At 42.8% G+C, this 14,269-nt stretch overlaps 1 protein-coding gene across 3 annotated transcripts in view; it reads left to right on the top strand.

Moving 5' to 3' along the window:
- Window positions 1–13,043, top strand: part of Arpc1 (Actin-related protein 2/3 complex, subunit 1A) — a 54,643-nt gene extending 41,600 nt beyond the window's left edge. For all 3 annotated transcript variants that reach the window (XM_075700993.1, XM_075700991.1, XM_075700992.1), the window contains 2 exons: window positions 2,213–2,393; window positions 7,751–13,043. In XM_075700993.1, coding sequence (XP_075557108.1) covers window positions 2,213–2,393; window positions 7,751–7,789 — 220 coding nt within the window. In that variant the 3' untranslated portion in view covers window positions 7,790–13,043. The remainder of the gene's footprint in view (window positions 1–2,212; window positions 2,394–7,750) is intronic.
- The last annotated feature ends 1,226 nt before the right edge of the window (window positions 13,044–14,269 follow it).

The following is a 14,269-nucleotide window of genomic DNA, read 5'->3' as shown; positions in this document are numbered from 1 at the left end:
TTTTACATGTATTTGATTAGGCCGCGTCGAAGTTCGGCCCGAGCTAAAGCTTCCCCTTAACTAGTCACTATGAACTTAAACTGATATTTTTGAAATCGATCTGCAATGTAGCCTCAGATATTCTGCATCAGGGTGAGCCTCCCCACGTGATAAAGGAACACCTGAGGATCGCAAAAAAAATAAAGAATGACTAATTTTCACTGCTCAACCTGGAGCGGTGGGCGTCATTACTACTGCTGCTCACCATGTAGAGAGAACCCTGTTCACAGGCTAGTGATGGCTCTGAGGCAGAGGTAGTACTAGCAGAAAGTATATATGAAAATTAAACTGGTTAGTGGGTGAAGTAGCACCTCGAAATGAACGGAGTGCCTTGGTGACTGACAGTTGCAAGCACTGTTCAGTTACTGCTTCACCTGCCGCTTAGTGGCTACGATGTTGCGCTGCTGTGTACAAGGTCGCAGGCATTCCAGTGGATGTGGAATGCAAAAACATTCATGTAACGCCATGCAGCATGTTAAAAAATGATCTAAGTTTATTTGCAGATGCCCACCATAAAGTGCCTCATAAGCAGATTGTGGTTTTGGCAGGTTTTATTTTTAAATTTTAATAACAAAATTGGATCCTGCTACTCGTGTCTATCCACAACATATATGTGCGTCACTGAATATTTCAGAGCAGTGGGTGGTGTTCAGATACAAATTGATTTGACAGGCCTTTCATGCTATCAAATTGGCAACCGTATTCGTAAAGTTTCCGACACAACAAGCGAGTACGTTGCACGAGACCAGTAACAATTGTAATTTTGTCAAAGTGATCGAAAAAAAAACAAAAAAAAACCTGCATGTGTGGCAAAATGGCACCCCCCGTGAAAGTTCTGCCCGTGTGTTTTTGCATGCATGTGTGTGTTGCACATTTCTGTGCCAAGGCATTAGGCAGGTCTGAGCATCGCTTACAGTTCGCCCCACCCACGGTTCACGTACTGAGGCACTGTAGAGAACTGCGTTGATTTCACAGATTAGGCTAGTGCGTCCATCAGAGATGCAAGCGACATGCAGTCGACTTGGTTGGAAAATGACAAAGTTAACTGGACACTCCGCTCGGTGGGCTCAGCAGCAGTGCAGCGTCAATGTTCTTCCTTCAGCTGCCGGTATGAGCATTGCGCTCGTGTGCACCAATGTTCTTGCTGAACGACTGAGTAGCTCGGCTGGTCTGGGTAGAGCGGCCTGTAAATGGTGAACTGAAACTCTCTGGTGTCTGTAAAGCCATGAAAAGCCACCGTGTTTGGGTTTTTATTCCAATTGGCTATATCATTTCTAACGTCTAGTATGCAGCTGTTGTGCGAGCATATTAAAGTGTCCTTTTGGGTACACAGACTTGAAGAACTATGGAATTTTCAGTTCAGTGTAGCGAAACATTTTAGTCAATACGAGATTTTGGAAGGTGTAGTTATCCTAATAATTTTAACGTCCTGGAACTGCCTTATGTTTAAATAACTGCAGCTACCATACGTGTGCTGCAGATTATAGCTGAATGTGTTCGCTGCAATGTTGCATTCAGTACCAAGTATTAAATGGGGAGTTGGGTCATAGACCAAACATTTTTTAAATATCTCTAGTGTTTGAGTTACGGTGCTGAGAACCTCTAGATATATGTAATATTTGCTTGCCCATTTCGAATATGCGGTTGGCTTTTGTTCTTGCTTGGTTCTACTCATATGTAACCTTCCTTTCCTTAATTTTTCAGAAATGTTTAAAAAAAAAAAAGGTTCCTCATATTTCGCTAAACAAAGTATGAATAGCTTCTGCATGATTCAAGAAATCTAAGACTAACTTTATTGCTCCGTGCATACTAGAACAAGAGTAACAAGACTCCAAAGTTGACACCTAGGAAGCCAATTTGTTTTTCTGGAACTGAAGGACACTTGCTAAAATTATAACCAAAGAAGGTCAATGAAAATGGACCTCATGTTTAAAACAAAGTACATAAAATTACACAGATCTACAAGTTTACCGCGTCATAACTTGAGGAATGAAGATTTTTTAAATGTTGATCAAAGACTCAAGTTCGTTGTAGCTTAGCTCGTTGTAGTGGTACGAGCTTCTGCCATGTAAAAATTATCCTTGGAGTTCACTTCCTCATGAACTTTAGTTAAGCTGAACCCTTATTTAACTTGATGTGGGAGGCACCGTCTTATTGCTTCTCTGGTCTGCAGTGCCATGCGCAAGTTCCTCAACATGGACAAGCATGCGATGGAGAGCAGAGGTGACACCCTGCTGGATACAGCGCACCAGAATGCCATCACCCTGGTGACTTTGGTGCAGGGCGAGCGGGACAATGCGACGCGTGTCTGCACCCAGGGCATGGATGGCAGACTCATCCTGTGGGACATTAAGGTACGGGGGGGGGGGGGGGTGGCATTCCAGGGTCTGGCTTTTGGTAGCAAGCCTTACAGACCCTCAATGTGGGATATAGTGCGCTAATACGCTGTACGAAGGAAGCACAGGCATGAATAGCTTAGCATCCGTGGCATGTTCAGTTTATTACTTTACAGGCTGTTACCTACGGTGCGGTTTTTCAGGAGCATCAGATAGTCGGAAAGTGAACATATTGCCTATTTCTAATGCACCCATGACTATCACGCATCTGTCAACACACATGTTATAGCATGGTCTTTCAACCTGTATGACTGGTTTTGGAATGCTAATTGCATGTGATGCTTCAATCTACTTTTTGTGAAATCACTTTTAAATTAAGTAATTATAACATCCGCTGCGTGTCTTCGCAACCACTATTTTAATGCTAGCCTAAAAGGCCGAGGTGCAAACCTTGTCTTGTGCTGGCACTTTTGACGCAGAAACGAAAAATATCCACAGAGCCCATCAATCTCCGCCTTATGAACAGACATGGGCATCCTCACGAGGGCCTTCAACCTCATCTGCCCTTGTCGTTACTTGGTGAGGTGAGGGAGGGCGGGAGAGGGTGCAGTGACAATGTGAGGTCAAATGAGAAAAAGACAATTCGTATTGTTAAAGTACAGAAAAGTAACTCTGATTGTATGCATGGTCGGTTTGAAGTCTAAAGTTTTGAAGTTCAAGCTCACTCATGAGTCGATTCGCTCGAACTCTGACCAACCCACCCATGAGTCAATCTGAGTGAGCCCTGAGCAAAAAATACAATTTGTGAGAGAGTCTGAGCGAGTTCTGTTTATTTTGCCGACCTAAACACAAAAGAAAACATAGCCAACAACGATTGAGTTCGTCCATCCCAGTGACCTGGTCCAGAGCTTTCTCAGGACAGTCCCGCAAAGCGTGTTAGCACACTCGCGACATGTACGTCCATTAGCTGCCCCCAAGACAAAGAGGCACAGGCCATTCACTCCCCTTTGCGCCCTAGTGGCACCACCATTAGGTACTAGTGTTAGCAGCACAACACTTGCACCATCTCTCGTAGTCATCAGCAACTGCTCCAACTGCTGCCGGCACTTAGTTACGCAAAGAAGCTGGATTACGGGAGATGCAAGAGCCATGTGGGGAAAACATACGGGGACACGTGAGAAGTGAGCATCCCCACAAGTGTGACGTGACATCATAGTACTGCGTAGTTGCTGGTAGCGATGCTAAACTATGCTTGTGGCGTTGTTTTTGATGAGGGGTACTAGTGTTGCCTATGTGGAACAACTGGTGCAAATGCTCCAATTCCAAATTCCAATTGCTTAGTGTCCAGTACAGCCTTCGAGAAGAATGAGACGAAGCAGGCACACACTTGGTGCCTTGATGGACGGAAAATTTAAATAAACAGGGAGCATGATGCCAAGCGGCTAGCCTCGGCAAGCCAGCCTCGGCAAGCCAGCCTCCTATGATGCCGCCCCTCGACATTATCTCTCGAGCCAATCTGGGCAACCAGTCTTCAGGAGTAGGCCCTGCATAGTTATTGGGCTTTTTCAAACACTGTATGGTATGTAGTAAGCTTTAGTGGCGCCTTCATTGTGTGCTGTCCATTCCACGTACTGGTCAGGGCCTATTTCCCGTGCGCCTCTCTCTCTCTCTCTCTCTCTCTCTCTCTCTCTCTCTCTCTCTCTCTCTCTCTCTCTCTCTCTCTCTCTCTCTCTCTCTCTCTCTCGCTCTCGCTCTCTCTCTCTCGCTCTCTCTTTATTATTATGAGTATGCTTCAGGATGATCACATGACACTCCCTCTCAGATCGTTTCCATCCTGCGTGTTTGATGCTTGCATTCAGCATGACTAACAGCAGATAAGGTTGTCAGTAATGTCACTGCTGAAATTGTACATCTGTACCTACGGTACATATATAGTGACATAGACAAAACTACGGTTGATTTTGTGTACCAAACGGGACTTAAAAAATTCTAAGTGCCTAGCGTTATGTCCGACACCAACAAGTGTTACAGCAAACCTCCTGCAGTTCTGTAGTAAATAGTGGATAAGTGGCATTACGCATAGTCAAGCTTGCTTGCCCGCATTTCAAGCAGGGAAAACTTGTTCATGAGGCAAGCCTTCGTTTAGTGGTGCTAGAAAGAACTGTGATCTATCCCGAATTGCCAAAAATGCACATGCACACTGCACGCGTACACAAATAAGAATTTGCATATTCTTTTAACATCCCTATTGCATACCATATTTACTTGATTCTAATGTGCGCTCTATTGTAATGAGTACTTGCTTTTCATGACCAAAAAAAAAAAAGGAAAAAAAAACGCCCTCGATTGTAACACGCACCCGTTCGCTCTGGCCTAAGAAAAGCTTTACAGCACTGCGCACCTCATTCTCTCATACAGACATACAATTTTCTCTCATTTGGAAAAACAGGTGTACTCGCAAACAGCTAAAGTTGTGATAAATAAGGTCACAGGTGAAGCATCAATTATGATAGCAAATTAGTTGACAGCTATACGAATAGTAAGGATAGTAGTTTTATTGGCCGGTTTAGTAGTTCTATTTTTTATTTATTTGTTTGTTTTAATATTATAAACTTTTAAACATTTGCTTACTAAATAAACAAGCATGGTGTCACACCCACAAGCAAACATGAACACGTCTCACTCAATGATCGCGGAAACTCTTTTTTATACCATTGAAGGGAGGAAGTGTGGTAGCAGGAGCAACCGAATTGACCTTTGTGCGGCCTCTCGCTTCCACGTGACCTAAGCAACGATAACATAGTGTGGTGTGCCTAGTTGTGTAGACTTTGTCTCCATCGCAGATTGCTTTCAAGATAGCAGCCGTGTGGTCACGCACCGTACACAGCAGCTGCCGGAATAGAATGCCTCTTTGTTTGTGCCAGTCCCGTATGCAACTCTCAGGAACTCGGACCGCCCATGATGCAGCTTGATTTCCATCCATTTCCGCACGCATGATCACTTTCCTTTTGATTGCGGCTTCATGATGAACTCGGTGTGTCTTCGCAGTCAGCACTTTCATGCTGATTGAGAAAACACAGAAAACAGGAAGACGGATGGCGGACTAACCTAAGTGCACATACTACAGCACATGGAGGAAGCTGCAGCAGCTGGGCTCAAAACCTGTACGAGGCAGCCATATTGCAGTGCTGATGGCATTATGGTAACGCAGATTTAGGGTCGTACTTGATTCTAATGCGCATGCAATTATTGAACCTGTTCTATCGGGAAAAAAGTGCACGTTAGATTCGAGTAAATACGGTATTTAGGCAAAATAAATCCGCACTACCAAGATTGAGCGTCATACTTATTTGGTTCTTACAAGACATCATGATGAACAAGAAATAAGGAAATTTCTTGTATAATGACTATAACACAAACTCTTTTCTAAATTATAATTGTTTGTAATCCCTCTGCATTCGTTATATATTGGCTTGGTATGAAGGTATTTTTGTCATTAGTATGTTCAATTCAAGAGGAAGTCTGAGTTCGTGAGATCTGTGGACCAAGAAGACCTTTCTTGGTCTGAATGAGCCCAAGTGATCCTGGCCGTACAACTGAACCCGGATGTAGTGAATCATTGTGTATAACGAAAACGAACAACTGTAAAATCCCCTTGAAAACTTCTGTATAAAATTTTTATTTGATATATCGAATTATTGATACAGTATAGTGAACTAGTTTGCAATCCCCTTCGAGCTCGATACATCCGCATTTGGCTGTGTAATTCTGGTGAGTGTGAGTCTGAGTGTGCCCAGCTGAGTAGAAATTTCTTCGTGTGTCTGAGTCCAAGTGAACTCGGCTGAGTAGAAGTTTGGTGAGTCTCAGGCCGAGTGAGCCCAGCTGAGTATAGATTGGTGAGTTTGAATCCGAGTGAGCATGGCTGAGTGGAATTTTCGGAGAATGGTCAGGCATCTAAAAGCGAAACAGTGTGGCGCGCTTTGACAATAGGAACAGCACTAGACAATCAGTGTTGCAAACTAAGCTTGAGGGTTGGGCAAATTGTTTATTTGAAATTGTAGAAAACAGAAGGTAAGAAAGGTGTGGTAGTCGGGGGCATTTGCCCACCTCTGCTTATGAATAAGCAGCAGTACAGCGACGGGATGCTGTTAAAAAAAAAGAAAAAAAAAAGAACTCTTCCCATAGGCTGCACACTTTAAAACCTCAGTTGCACAGATCGCCCAAAGGAATGTGTTGATTTTCACTGCACTCATTGTTTAGAAGACTTGGTGGAAATCACACTAGGCGCCATGATAGAAAGTGAAGTTCTAAGACATGGTTAGTCATTTGTTAAGCTATATTTCTTATCTATGTGTTTTGGCTTTCTATTTTACAGTGGTGCTCCAAATCAGTTTCATTTTATCACTCACTGACAGCATGTAATATTGAATAACCCATGCAATACGGCTTGAGGTGCTTAAGGCTTAGTTTGAGAACCGGTACAATCATAGTACAGTAAAACCTCGTTAAACCGTACCCGCTTAAACAGTAGTTTCTTTTTTAAAAGTAGTAAAGTCAAATCCAACTCAGCGGCCATTGAACATAATGTGTTTTGTAACCGAGTAAACCGCATCAGCTTATTGCGTACGTATTGGTTAATACGTAGTGTTTCCACTTTTAGTCGCACTAACACGGCGGTGCTTCGTCCCCATCGGGTGGCCCGGCAGAACAACAAGCATCAGAGATCGTAACAACGGCCTCCAAGCACCCTGTGCGTTTGCATGTGAAGCCACATCATCATTTCAGCGCTGTCCCAGAGAGCGTTGTGGCGTAGTGTAAGCGAGGACTTGCGTCATGTCGAATCTCGGATAAAAAAGACGCTGGGTGCTCAGCATAGAAGAAAAATTAGACATCGTTTATGCTGTCGAACGTGACACGAAGTCGGCGCTGGCACACAACATGGGTCTACTGTTGACTATGGTGTGTAGCATTTGGAATGTGAAGAAGTTGCTTGGCAGTGCTGCTGCGACCGCGAAGAGATGTCTGCTGCGAGGTTTGACTTTTCGCCATCGTTGCCTTTGTTTTGCCGAAGTGTCGCCGAGCGTCAGTGATAAGGATGACACGGAAAGCGACAGCACATACGATTCAGGCCTAACAGTGGCAGAAGCTGCACGTTATGTCAGTCTCACGAATGCAATCGTTGCGATGAGAACAGCACCACACAATGAAAAGGTGCACCGCGACTTCTGCAACGCTGCAACGGTTTAATGAGGTTTCACTGCACCATGGCAAAAAATTAAGTCACCATTATTAATGTCAACAGTGATGTGTTGCTAATGAAACCTTTGTTTCTGCTTTGTTCAAATGTGCACAACTCTTTTTTTGACCCCAAGCAGACTCTGCAGTCCTCCATGGCAAGCATGCGCATTGTCTGACCTCCGGTCATCGCAGTAGCTGACCAAGAATGTGGCCGGAATGGGCCACTCTACCGGTCTAATGTTGGCAAAGGACAAGAAGTGTGCGTGTGACCCTGCCGGAAAGGCAGAGGACAGACAGCGACACCCCTTGTGGTCCACGACAGTGAGGCAGTGTCTTCCATGCGGACGACGAGCCAAACCAGACAGCTTCCATGCAGACACACTGCTGCCCAAGGCACCTGCATCAAGGGAGGGCTGTGTTGATTTCATTCTTTTAAGTCGATAACTTAATGAGGACATTGTTTACTGAATCGATCATTTGTTTTGTTGGGAACTGTTGCCTGTGAGTTTTTTTTTCCATCCCTTTTTTACTCTCTTTTTTTTTTCCCACTGTGGTATGTCTTCAATGCTCTGTAATCTGTTTCCTTCACCATCTTCCTGGTATATGCAAGATCATTTGTGGGAATTGTGTGAAGCACACACTCCTCCAATTTTATGGAAACTCTTTTTGCAGTTTCAGACATCTGCATTCAGCCAGTACTGTTCCTCCTCTTTGGTGATGCTTTTTGTGATGTTGAATAAAGAAGTAAGTACTACGTGCAAAAAGCAATTGCATGTTGTTATAACAAAAGAAAAAGCCTTAAGATATGGTCTACAGGCTCACAACTGAGCACCGTTAGTGCTGGCAAAAATATTTTGTAGAACTGTTACAGCCAGGCTATTCTCTACTTATGTGTCATAGAACATAAGATCCACGCTTCCAGAATGGATTCTTAAGTTTTCATTCGAGTACTCTTATCCAAATTTCATAGCAAAAAGTGTTTTATTCATAGCAAAAATCCTCACAGGCATCTAATGCTGGAAACAATGTTTACACTTATGTGGTTACTAAAACAATATTCGCTTCATTTTCGCTACAGCTTTGAAGAAAAGTTTGCATTTGATGCCTTGCTGGGCCCACTTTAACCCTTTAACCTCCAAATTTATTCTGGAGAAATGAACCAGATTTCCCAAACATTCTAATGTTGTCATAAATTTTTCTAAGTCATTCTGAAAATGTATTGATTGATTGGTTTCTGGTCAGAATTAACTCAATAATAAAAAAGAAACGCTGCTCTTGAGGGCATCTTTCCCTCAAAGCCGCGCTTGTCTTTGGCAGTGGGAGCAGCACAGCATCAGGCTGAATGAATGCGAGCCGTCATTAGCGATGTTGGTACAACCTCCCGTGACGAGTACAGCTCGGGATTCGGGATTAAAGGATTAATGAGTTCTATGGAAGCACTAAAGACGGTGCACTTTACAAAAAAAAAAAAAAAGTTTCATGGCTGTTTCATGCCATAGTTAGACACTCTTTTAACCTGCAGACGCAACATAGCGTTTCTTGAACCTCCAGTTGAGCTATGCGTTGCAGAGCAAGGCAAGACTGTGTTGCGAAAGGGATAAGTTAATCCCGATAAACGAGCTTGCTGATGAATCTGTGACATCGCAGGAAATTCACAGGCTTCCTTCCAACAAAAAGCATTCGTACATAGAATGAAGGAGGTGAAGGAGCAGACAAAATAGACAAATCGCTGTTAGAAAGTCTGGGAAATGCCATTCGTGAACAGCTGCATCAGGAACTCTTGCGCCGAGATTGATTAGGAAAAGAGCAATGTGCTGGCCGAAAGCCACTGCCTCCCAATTTTTGTGTGGCTGCCTTTAAAAAGATTACACCTCAGTTGCCTGACACAATGTATTGTCTTGCCTTTAGTTCACGTCTGCTACCTGCCAGCACCGCAAAGCAAAATGGCACCCTGAGCAGAGGTAATGCCGTAATTTTTTTTTCCTTTTTCTTATTTGCCAGTGGTCCAAGTGACACTCCACCTGTGTTATCACTACGATGAGCTGGTTGTGAGCAGTGAGTGATAAGAAAGGAATAGAACTGCATAAAAGGAATCCTTACATTATATCGGCCCTGATTTAGTGGACTTGCATTAGGGGTGAATGTAGATTGGTTGCCACAACTTGTTGTTATCACGACATGATGCACCATTGGCACTATAAATTGACAACTGGCACCATTGTGTGAATCCACTATTATGCAATAGGCGGAGAGCACATATCTGTTGTAAATTGACCAGTGCAAAATGTATCTGGGAGTATGGAACAAAAGAGCTTGCATTATATGAACCATTGGGATTCAGTGAATCACTTTAAAGTTCGCGGTAAGCATGTGGAATTGCTGTTCCAGGCTTTCTTTCATCCCTTTCTTGTTTATTATCAAGCGAGAAGGTTGCGTGAGCATATGCCCAGGGCTGCCTTTTGGTCTGGTGTTTGCTTTGCTTGTGGATTTGGATGTTGACATCTCTAGTTTTGTGGTCAAATTATAGGCTCGCTTGGTGCTTTGATGCGCTGTAGCTGCACTAGCGTCTATTCTGATTGTGAGAATATAATTCATTGCAGTTTTAGTGGAACCAACTACCATCAGGTGCTTGGTGATTGGAAACTTACCTGAATTGTGCAACTGATGTTAATATTTATGCTTGTTCTTACTGGTTCTGCTCAGAAATGCAAAAGCGAAACAGAGTAATGTATATCCTTTCTGTAAATTCCTTAGCCATGCACAGATTTACTGCAGCAAAGTACACATTGGTGTTAATGTAAGACATCTGTCATTAGGATATGTTATATATTCTGTGCTGACGATCATGCATATTAGACTTGGAAAACCAACAAAATAGATATGTACAGAGCATTACTCAGCACTGGGATAAAATGCAGCTCCTGCTTATTCTGCTGGGGAAAATGATGCTTTGAAGCAGTCTCTGAGAACCAGACATCTGAAGAACATGTACCGAAATTGAGTGCAGAACATGCACAGTAAAAAAAGATGATCAATCATAGAGAGCAATTTGCATAGCTCTGATGTGTTGCTCTTGGCATGAAAACATAAATGCCATGGTAACCTCTACAGTCGTCTCCAAAAGCCATGGCAGTATCGTTACAATAGAGTGGTCATTGACACAAATACATAGAAGTGGAATGGCACTCGGCAACTTCCTCACTAGTGCCGCGTCACATTCAATTTGAGGACTTTTGTCGGAGTTTACTTCCCCTGGATGACTCTTTCATGAAGTGTGCTCAAGTATGTGTAAGTTGCTAGGGCTAGTCTAGGAATTGTTAGCTGTCACATCAAGACGTAAGAGAGCAGGATTGCTGCTGGCCGTCATCCACGGTGCATTGTTTGCAGCAACAACTGATGTGTCCTATATGACTGCTGTAGTGCTTTAAGCAATGTAATGCAACACTGATCTCTTGACACAAGTGGATTCAGCTGAACTTATTTGATGGGTTTGTCACATCTGGAGTCGTGTTCTCGGGTGATCACTTTCGGCTATAGTATCACTTTGCAAGATTCTACGAGAATCTGCACTTGATATAAGCAGGGCAAAGGCAAACACAAGCAAGGAGCTCTCGTTGGCTTTTGTGGGCGGGGTCTTGCCAAATCTTGCGAAAGTGATGCAATTATTAAAAATTGCTGCCAGAGGATACGTCCGCTGGTGGTGATTGTGTAGTTTGATGCATTCTCAAGGGCTGCAACTTCATTTTTATGCACCACATGAAGTGTGTATCGTGATGGAAGCTGTGCTGTAACCGTGCAATGTGTAGCAGCTGGCATTGTCCAGCTAGTATTAAATCAAATTGTCACATTTTCTTGCCTATTATAGACGCTTGAGATGACTACAGCTCTTCTGGCATCAGAGGATTCTCAGCAATACCCTCGTCTATTTCATCATTTTGTAGTGCTGCAGATTATGGCTAAACTATTTTGTACAGTCGACGCTATTCTTTTGTCATGACAGTAGTAATCATGTCATTCTTGTGGGCATTTCCTTCTCCTATCACTATGTACCCGACACAAAAAAAGAAAAAGCAGCGGAAAGCCAACTGCAACTTCGGAGAATCGCTGCTTGGCTATTCTTTCGCTTGGCTATTCTTTGGCCCCCATGCCTTGAAACCTGCTGGTTGATCCTCAGTGCAACTAACTATGGGAGATTGACAAAGAATCAGATGGTAAAAGCACCTAAAATTATGATATACAAGATGAAACGAAGCAGGAATATTTGGATATAGTGTTATCTGATGCAGATCTGCATTGAATAAATATTACTGTAAGGAAAATGGGAATAAGAGGAAAATAAAATTTATGATTAAATAATCGCGTCTTGCTTAGGGGATAGAATATGACATACTTCGCACCATGCCACTATTTCATCCTTGTACTCCGCTTTTGGGTTTACTGTAATTTTCAGTCTGGAGATCTTTCCACATGAACCATTAAAAACTCAGTATGTTATTTACTATTAGCTTTTTTTTTTTTTGAGGACAGATGTTTAGTCGTAATGATAACATTTTATAAGGCACTGCCTTGAGTTTTATTGACATATGAATGCTTACTAGTGGCGAGGGTTCCATTCGTTGGCATGGCATAGGGGTAAAGACATCTTGACTTGCATTACTGTGGATTGAAGGCAGTGTGCTGCCATGGCACTTCAATTTTTATATGAACTAGGTTGCATGACAATCTATGCTGCATTTGGTCAGCATCACATTAAAAACGTAACTTGCTAAAAAGGAAATGTCCACAAGAATAGTGATCGTCATGTGACAGCAGTGAACCTCAAAAGATTTAAAATGTTTGAAAAAATTGTTGACGTTTGAGGGAGTTTCCTCGTCACTGTAGACATTCCAAATCCAAACTGCTTCGTTTGTATGCATGTGGTAAACAATTGAAGCTGCAAGCTGTAAAAGTATGGCTAATGTGTCACTAGAACAGTTCTTGTGAAATAACGCAAATGGGAAGTACACTGCAGTAGCTTGTCACTGAACGCATTGCTGCAGCACATTACTTTTATGCAACAGCAATCTTTGGCTTCAAAGTGCTAGCTTGCACAACCTATAAACTTGTAAATTCTTGCGTTGCTATGCTGTTGGAAGCTGACTACCATGGCGACATATGCTGCCATTTTCATTTGGCAAAGCTTTACTGTTTGTAACATAAATTGTTGAGTGTTGCGGAGCCGTGAGATTTGAAATTTCTGCCTGTGAGAACAGCTAAATTGCTTATTTATTAAATAATTTCAGGTGTTCTGCATCTGTGATTCTTTGTGCACTGTTTAAAACTGCATCTGAGATGTTTTGATGGTCGTGCCTCCTTGCTGGAAGCCCTGGTCTCGAAGTTGTAAGATAATTAATAAACAACACATGCCTTTCTTCTCTGGGCTCTTCAGGATGCGAGTGAGACGCCCATGTTTGTTTGCACGTCTGTGAGGTCTACACACATTAGCTGGTGACGATGATACTGTACTGCACCAAGCAGCTGTGACAGCTTAACATGTTTACTGTGGCAGCAGTTTTTGATTTCCCAGTTCTTGTGCACCGTGACTTATAGGTGGGTCACACGTCATATATTTCGGGTGCATTTCCACCTATTGATGAGTCTCATTTTTATTGAGCTCCAGAGATATGCTGCCACTGTGCTCGCATTGGGAAGCAACAAGGATTTATCACTCGCATTGATTTTATGCAATGTCACATTCACATTAAAGCAAAGACCTGCATTTGCACAATCACATAGGGGGGAAAATGCTTGTTGCCATCCTGTGACACATGCGGCAGTGAATGTGCTGTTAGAGAAAATTTGGCCTTGTTTGTTCATGATCTTGTTGTACAGCGCTGGAGGAATGACCACAGAAAGAACAATGCACACTAAGTGCAAAACAACCAACAAAGGTTTATTTTTCCAGAGCACAATTTTATTCGCTCGCACGAAGCCATCAGGAATGCGTAAATGATTACCTCCTAAGAACAACTACTTCCTTATTAGAAATAACAGCTGGGGTGCTTTTGTACTCGGGACCTAATTTTAAAATATTTTCAGCCTCAATGATTTACCTTGTGAGCCTGTCGTGTATGAAGCATGCAACGGTGCATTAGCTGAACAATGGTTCACATCCACAGGATTTACGATGAATGGAGAGCCACCCATAATGTGCATTTTAGGCATAGTTATTTTGTTGTCTGTCATTAAGGTACGTGCCTGTCTGCCTGATGTACTTCTTGCCACAAAGTAACCCCTAATATGAAAAAAGTAGCACACTGGTCAAAAATTGTTTTTTCAGCCCCTCGGAAACTTCTTGGGCCCTGCATGCCATCGTAACGGCGGTGATAGTAGACCAAAGGAATGTGAAAGGAGCACAAAATCGTCTTCGTTGCCTGCACTACCAATGTCATTTATAGGATTGCCCTTTCTTGTGGTAAGAAGTATATGGGGCAGACGGGCAAGTGTTTTAATGATTTTATAAGACTTTGAGAACACAGTAACAAGTTACAAATGCACAAGGCTTGCTATTGATTGTAAATCCTGTGGATGTGAAACATGGTTCAGTGCATGCACCGTTGCATCTGGTCTTTGATTGGCTCAAAGCCCACATGGCAGAATTTGACAATCTCCAGTAT

The sequence above is a fragment of the Dermacentor variabilis genome, chromosome 8 (assembly GCF_050947875.1).
Source record: "Dermacentor variabilis isolate Ectoservices chromosome 8, ASM5094787v1, whole genome shotgun sequence".
Taxonomy (NCBI): Eukaryota; Metazoa; Arthropoda; class Arachnida; order Ixodida; family Ixodidae; genus Dermacentor; species Dermacentor variabilis.
The sequence above is the reverse complement of the archived record's forward strand: the minus strand, read 5'-3'. Positions and strand labels throughout refer to the sequence as shown.